Source organism: Toxorhynchites rutilus, chromosome 1 (assembly GCF_029784135.1).
Source record: "Toxorhynchites rutilus septentrionalis strain SRP chromosome 1, ASM2978413v1, whole genome shotgun sequence".
NCBI lineage: Eukaryota > Metazoa > Arthropoda > Insecta > Diptera > Culicidae > Toxorhynchites > Toxorhynchites rutilus.
Genome location: NC_073744.1, coordinates 13,046,193 through 13,053,710, shown reverse-complemented (window position 1 = coordinate 13,053,710; position 7,518 = coordinate 13,046,193). Strand labels below are relative to the sequence as shown.

The window sequence follows — 7,518 nt, the reverse complement described above, 5'->3', positions numbered from 1 at the left end:
TCCTTACCCAGCCAGGCCCTTTGCCAAAAAATCTCCTGATCAAATCTTCAAATTCATAAGCGGACCTTACACGGTCAAATTTATTGACAATATGATGACATTTGAGAGCATAATGACAGCTGAACATGGCCGACAACGCAGAAATCCGGATTTTCTGATTTTCGGGCATCAATATCGTGACATTTCATATGGATGCATGATGTTGACGTTTTACCTCACGGACTTCCAGACTGAGTTGCCAGATTTGCAAGCGGACATTTAATGTTTGTTAGTCTTTTTTGCGATTGCAATTAAAATTTATAAACTTCTGAAATTGTAGGAATCATAAATGAAAGCTTTTGGTTTGGAAAACTGATATAGTAATTTACATTTAATGCGACATGCCGGAGAATCACTCAGTGTCGCATTGGAGGTGATTTGACCTGTAATTGGACATTGAAGATGAGAGTGGTACAGCGTCGACGTCTGGCGGCGAATGTCAATGTGGGGCCCTAACTCGATGTTCACAAAAATTTCTAACTAAACGTGTCGCATACAGGTCTGTCCAATTAGAAAAATGTCGCATTAAATGTAAATTACTGTACCTAAAATAGCAAAATACAGTACTTTTCGCGATACAAATCAAAACCTCAAAGTAACTGACAACGTGATGGTGAGAGAGTGAATGAAAATTAACAACGTCTTAGGAATGTTTTTAACATTGAACTCGGTCATTCTTTGCGCTAGCGAGCGGGGCAGCCACTTTAGTCTAAGTTGTGTGTTTCTTCACACTCCGCTATAAAATTTGGAGAATGAGAAGATCTGGGAGAATCACAGGTGAAAAACATCACGTGTTAATTCAAGTTACAGTAGAATCCCGATTATCCGTGAATAGTCGGGATGATTTTTAAACATAGAAACTATTTTTTATCAATACAGATACAGATAATCGGGGTACAGATACAGATACAGATAATCGGGGTTCTACTGTCATAGTCTTATTTATCGAATAAAAACATTTGCTTGCAGATAATATAATCTATGTATATAAAAATGGAGTGATGTCTGTCTGTCTGTCTGATTCTTATAGACTCGGAAACTACTGAACCGATCGACATGAAAATTGGTATATAGGGGTTTTTGGGGCCGGGGAAGCTTTTCATGATATTTTGAGACCCTTCCCCCCTCTCTAAGGGGGGGCTGCCATACAAATGAAACACAAATTTCTGCATTACTCGGAAATTAACCAAGCAAACAAAACCAAAGTTGGCATGTGAAAGTTTTAGGGTGCAATAAATGTTTCTATGATGGTTAGACAGTCCTTCCCCCACTCAAAGGGGGGGCTGCCATACAAATGAAACACAAATTTCTGCATTACTCGAGAATTAATCAAGCAAATGAAACCAAATTTGGCATGTGGAGGTTTTAGGATGCAATAAATGTTTCTATGGTGATAAAATACTCCTTCCCCCTCTCTTAGAGGGGGCTGCCATACAAATGAAACACAATTTTTTGCATTACTCGGAAATTAATCAATCAAACGAAACCAAAGTTGGCATGTGAAAGTTTTAGGGTGCAATAAATGTTTCTATGACGGTTAGACAGTCCTTCCCCCACTCAAAGGGGGGGCTGCCATACAAATGAAACACAAATTTCTGCATTACTCGAGAATTAATCAAGCAAATGAAACCAAATTTAGCATGTGGAGGTTTTAGGATGCAATAAATGTTTCTATGGTGTTAAGATACTCCTTCCCCCTCTCTTAGAGGGGGCTGCCGTACAAATGAAACACAAATTTTTGCATTACCCGAGAATTAATCAAGCAAATTAAACCAAATTAGGCATATGGAAACTTTAGGGTGCAATGAATGTTTCTATGGTGGTTAGATACCCCTCCCCCCTCTCTTAGGGGTGGCTGCCATACAAATAAACCACAAATTTCTGCATTACTCGAGAATTAATCAAGTAAATGGGTGGGACGAAGTTTGCCGGGTTAGCTAGTTTGCATATATTTTCACAATCTAAAATAATTTGGCATCCCTGAAACTGAAAGGATCAGTCTGTATTTGTGAGGCGAGTATTATGATGTGTTTTTGAGAGGGAAAAACGAGTTTTAAAGTGTAAATTATGAATGTAAATTAACTTTTCCAAATCAAATTAGTATTCTATGTGAATGCAAATCACTTTTTTTCTGCAAGTGGTGAGAAAATCCCATACAAAAATTGTATCTGAAACTGACGTTTTCTTGAATAAATTTTAGTAGGAATATCTGAAAATTCATAGAAAATAGGTTAAGTTAGAGTTAGGACTACGCGCTTCAACTAATTAAATAATACCAAGTAGATATTTTCATTCAAATTTTACCAATTGAAAATTGCAATTTAGCCTTCTAATCTGATGGAGAATAGTTTGGATCCCAAACTCAAATGTCACCACTAGCCATCGCGGATATTTTCGTTGTCTCGGGTTGAGGGCGATATTGACCGTGTAAGGTGGCAAAATATTGATTGAGGTTAGATCGGATGTCGAAAGCCTAGCTGTCACGATATTGAAGACACTTATTGTCAATCAGTTTGATCGTGTAAGGTGCCCAATAGTCTGATTTGAAACGAGGCAATGTTCGCGCCCGGAAATCCATCGTAGCAGCCCGAGATGGAAAATATAAGGTGGAGAAATTTTTAACATAAACAAAATCTGTGGCGTCACAGATTTTATTTATAATACGCTACTTTTCTTATAACAATCAAATACACAGGAAAAACATTGTTATCAAAAGTAAAAATAATTGAATAAACATTTACGAACTAAATTTTTAAATAATTTAATACTAGCGTTCAAAATCATAAGGGGCCAACTGGCATTTTGGTTGGAACTGAAATTTCATTATTATTGAAGTGCTCTAAACTCTATTACATTTCAATTTTACTTCTCGTCAAATGTTAAGTTATAATGATTCTTAACGCTAGAATTATATTACAGGGCGGACTCGTTTATATGCAGTTTCCGATATATTTTCACTGTATATAATCGAGTCCATTTTTTTTATTTGCTCTTTATGCTATATACTATGCTATATACTAGCTGGCCCTGCAAACTTCGTTTCACCCAGAATGATTTTTTGATATAAATACTATCAAACATTCACGTTTTCTTACATGATATAGAATGATACAGAAAATATAATAAAATGATGACATCTGAATCTGGCGATTCCTGGCTCGAGTTTCACCCTCACCCCTTTGCTTGATTAGTCCTCGAGTTATGCAGAAATTTGTGTTTCATTTGTATGGCAGCCCCCCTTAGAGAGGGGGGAGGGAAGTCGTATCACAACGAAAACATTTCTTGTCCCCTAAAACCTCCACATGCCAAATTTGGTTTCGTTTGCTTGCTTGCCCTTTAGAGAGCGGGGAGTTGTCTCGAGCCACCGTAGAAACATTTATTGCCACCGTAGAAACATTTATTGCCCCCGTAAACCTTCGCATGCCAAATTTGGTTCTCCCCTTAGAGAGGGAGGAGGGGTCTCAAACTATCACAAAAACCTTCTCCGGCCCCAAAAATCCTCCATGGTAGATGTCACAATCAATATTCGGGATGTGTTCGCGCACTTAATTTGTTTTTCGCGCGAAATTTGATACAGATTCTTTGATCCATTTTTGCATTAGGAAAAAATCGAAGATGAACCAAAACACGTGCAAGAAAAGCAGCCACCCAATGATTCGTCAAATGTTAAAATATTAATCAAAACGAACGCGAGCGCCGAAGATGTGCAACCGGATGTAATTTTTCGGTAGTGAAATTTGAGTTTTTATTCTTGAACGAGGTTTCAAATCCTTTTCCGTTGTTCTACAGTTGGTCACCTTGATTGTTAGCCGGGATTCGAGTTGAGTTAAGTTGAAGCAATAAATTAATAGAAATAGTCTCCTTAAAAAATGTATGCTGTTGTGATAAGACGCATTGGATAGACTAAGTCCGGCATGATTTCCAGTTAGTTGAAGGTTATTGGGACATATTTTCCATCTATTGCAGATGCCTCGCAGCTCCTTAGGAAATCGAATTGTGAGAATGGGTCCCAGGAGAACCTCACTTCTGCAAATATTGGCTCTAGCATATATATTATACAAATGATATACATGTATTGGGGAGTAGAACATTTTCTGTTATTTTTCAACTCATTTAATGTAATAAAATGGGATGCCATAACGTGTGCTAGAAATTAGCTTTGGGTGTACAGACTCGATTATATGTGATTCGATATGTGATATACAATTTTGGACTCGGACTGTATATAGAGTTTGGAAAAAAATATTTTTTTATATTTCAAATATGGCTTATTTCAGGAAGAAATGTAACTTTCAACGTTAAGGTGAAGTTTTAGTGGCTATTACATGTACAGTGGGGTAAAAACGTGATTTTTTAAGATTTTCCTTGAATTTTCAACAGGAATTGTTTATATCGATATTGCAGCCAAATTAAGAAAGATAGAAGTAGGGCGTCAAAGAACAAATTGTAGAGCAGTTAAAGAACTTCAATTCAATTGATAGAAACAATCAAGTTTAATATAACTGTTTAGGATAAATTAATAATAACACATTAAAATTATTAACTTTGAAGTTTTTCACTTCCTAAATGTTAATTAAATCCACTAATTTAGTTGTAGAAGTCTATATCCTGTATAAAATTTTAGTCATCTTAGCGTACTTTTTTAATCGTAGCGTACTTTCTAATGTAGAGCAAGTTTGAAGCAACAGCAACAAATTTCGACTCACAGAACCGTTTGTACTTTTGATCGGAGAAACGTTTAACAAATAGTGCAAGGGGAAAAAAGTTTTTTTTTCTTGAAATATGCGCTTGAAAAATATAATTTGATTGACTCCTCATAACCTAGATTGACACGAAAAATTTGCCGCTTGCGTTCAGGTTTTGGAGATTTTTCACAATTAGGGTGAAACAATTAATTGTGAGAAAAAGTAATTACAATTGTGATAAAATTGAGTGATAAAACTGTTTACAAAGTTTAGGAATTTACGTTCTCTGACCACACTATCTTCCTCGGTGAAATCTCGCTCGATTACAAAACAAACATAATTTTGGGTGAATCATGACTAATGACGAGGGGAATTTATATATCTCTTGCTTTGAAAATCGGAAGTAAACATGCTGAACGGGCTGATATTTGCTATAAAAAATATCGAGCGAGACCATCTTCTCGACAAGAATAGAATCCTATTTACTATACCCAAATTCTCCTTTATATTCTACTCCATATGCTGAGGAACTGGCTTTGCAGGCGATTACAAGTGTGGATTTCTATAGAAAATTTCTTTGGCAACATCCTTTTTTTTGGCAACAAATCAAATGTTCAACTTGCAGGAGAATAAAAAAATATTTAGTGAACAAGACATATCCTGTGAACACTTATGTAAACGTTTAAAAATATTTTCGATGATTCAAAATTAATTATTGCTATCGTTTACAAAGAATAGCGCAATAACTTTCGGAATGAATTCGTACAATCTAGTGAATATTTGTTTTTAATTATAATAATATTTATTGCTTTGTTTCAATTAAATTAAAAATCTTACAAATGTAAAAAACTATCAATATATACTACTAATAAAGGCAAATTTTCACTAGGCATAACTCGGCTAACAATGTACAGAATTAAATTAATGACTCGATTCTCGAAGCGATCGATGGGTTGATCCATCAGCGTCCATCTCTCACTGGCCTCGCTCACCTCGCTCACACCAACAGGTCACACAACGCCGTGATATAGGTTTGCGCCATCTGGAGCGTCTCGTGTTTGGATAGTTGCCGATCCTCCCCCAGCGAGGGCAAATGCTGTCTGAGTCGATCGAATGCCTCGTTCAAGCCCCGCATTCGCTTGCGTTCGCGAGCATTGGCTGCCAGGCGGCGCTTCCGCTTGATAACCGTAGGAACCACCGTGCCCCGCTTGATCTTGATCTTTGTCGGGATGTCACTGTTGTTGAGAATATCACTATCCGAAGCGCTGCTGCTGCTGCTGTCTTCGTAACGTACGATTTGGTCCAAGATTTTCGCCGAGTTTGATAACGGACCACTTGCAGATTTTACTTTTCCTGGGATCGTTGGCTGGGGCAGATCAGAGTTTGTCAGTGGCAGATCAGGGTTGTAAACAGGACTCGCAGACTCACAACTCTCGGGACTGGCCATCGCCCAATCGTTGTCACTGCTATATTGACTCAAATCGTACGGTGGGATGCAGTCCAGTACCAGTGGAACGAATTCACTAAATGCCACCGATTGTTGGTCCATTGCGTGATGATAATTGTGAAAGTATTCACGGTAGATAAGTTCCTCCGCCATCATTCTATAAACACTCGCACCCAGGGTCACTTCTGATCCTTCTCGTTAAACCAAGTGAGACGCTGCACACCAATCAGATCACGAATCAAAACTAAATCAAAATTGGTTATATCCGATCGTTTTATACTCCTCGCCGAGAGCGAAGAGCGCACCCCCAGGAGAGGCATTTTGGGAAGGGACACTGTGAAATTGGAATCCGCTTCTCGTTCCCCTTGTTTTCTGATGCGCTACAAGGCAAACACGTGCCTTGTGACCAATCAGCGCTCAGAGTGGAATGGATGCTGCATCACGCAGTGTATTGATTCTCTTTTTTGCTCTCATTCGAACATAGGCTCTCCGCTCCGGGAGAATATGGACAGCGCAGCATACGGAGAAATGAGCTGGATTGCAAGCGAATTTTACGACCCAACCAAATCGGTTTGGTTTTCGCTATATTTTCCAGAAGTAATCCGAACATGAACTATTAATTGATGGAATTCATAAAGTTGGATGATGGAGAGACGACTGATGAATAGTGGAAATGCGCCGACACCGATGCAAAAAAAAAAAAATGATTAAATGAGATAATCAGGAAAAGAGGGCGGATTTTTAATTTATTTTCTCCGCAGCTTTATGACGATATGCGGGGAGTAAATCCAGATCAGTAGTCTCTCAGCGAGAATTTCCGATGCCATTGGTGCCGCTTGTGCTGCTTGAGAATTTGCTACCGCTCATATTTTTTTCACACGCTCCCATTTTCATCGATCCAATCCGGTGACCTCGTCCGGTTCGAATCAAATCAATTTCAATGAGATTGTACAGTAGAACCTCGATTATCCGCGAACTAGTCTGGCAAAAAAAAAACTTTAAACAATTAATGTGCAAACGCATCATTACACTATTCATCTGTAAGATCGTGCAAACCACCAGTGGTCGAATAATGTGAAAGCCATGACCAAAAAAAGAGCAATAGTCTACCCTGCCCATGTTTGTATAGGAGACGTAAACGACAAAATGAACAAAATCGACTTTTTCGCTGTTTCGCATTCTACACAATGTAATACGTTTGCTCAACATGTAAACACACATTTTTTGTTCGAAAACATTTGAGTAATTTTTAAAAAAACGTTTCTGAAAAATCACTGTTTGTCCGCATAACAGACGTAGTTCCATACAGCTTTCAAACATCGTTCGAAAATCAGCAATTGTCAGTAT

The 7,518-nt window shown here is 38.0% G+C and overlaps 1 protein-coding gene across 1 annotated transcript; it reads right to left on the bottom strand.

Moving 5' to 3' along the window:
• Positions 1-5,594: 5,594 nt before the first annotated feature.
• On the bottom strand, positions 5,595-6,396 carry LOC129763055 (protein lin-32-like). Its single transcript, XM_055761804.1, has one exon. It carries the CDS (start codon positions 6,325-6,327, stop codon positions 5,722-5,724), a length of 606 nt encoding a protein of 201 aa, XP_055617779.1. The 5' UTR covers positions 6,328-6,396; the 3' UTR covers positions 5,595-5,721.
• Positions 6,397-7,518: the final 1,122 nt, after the last annotated feature.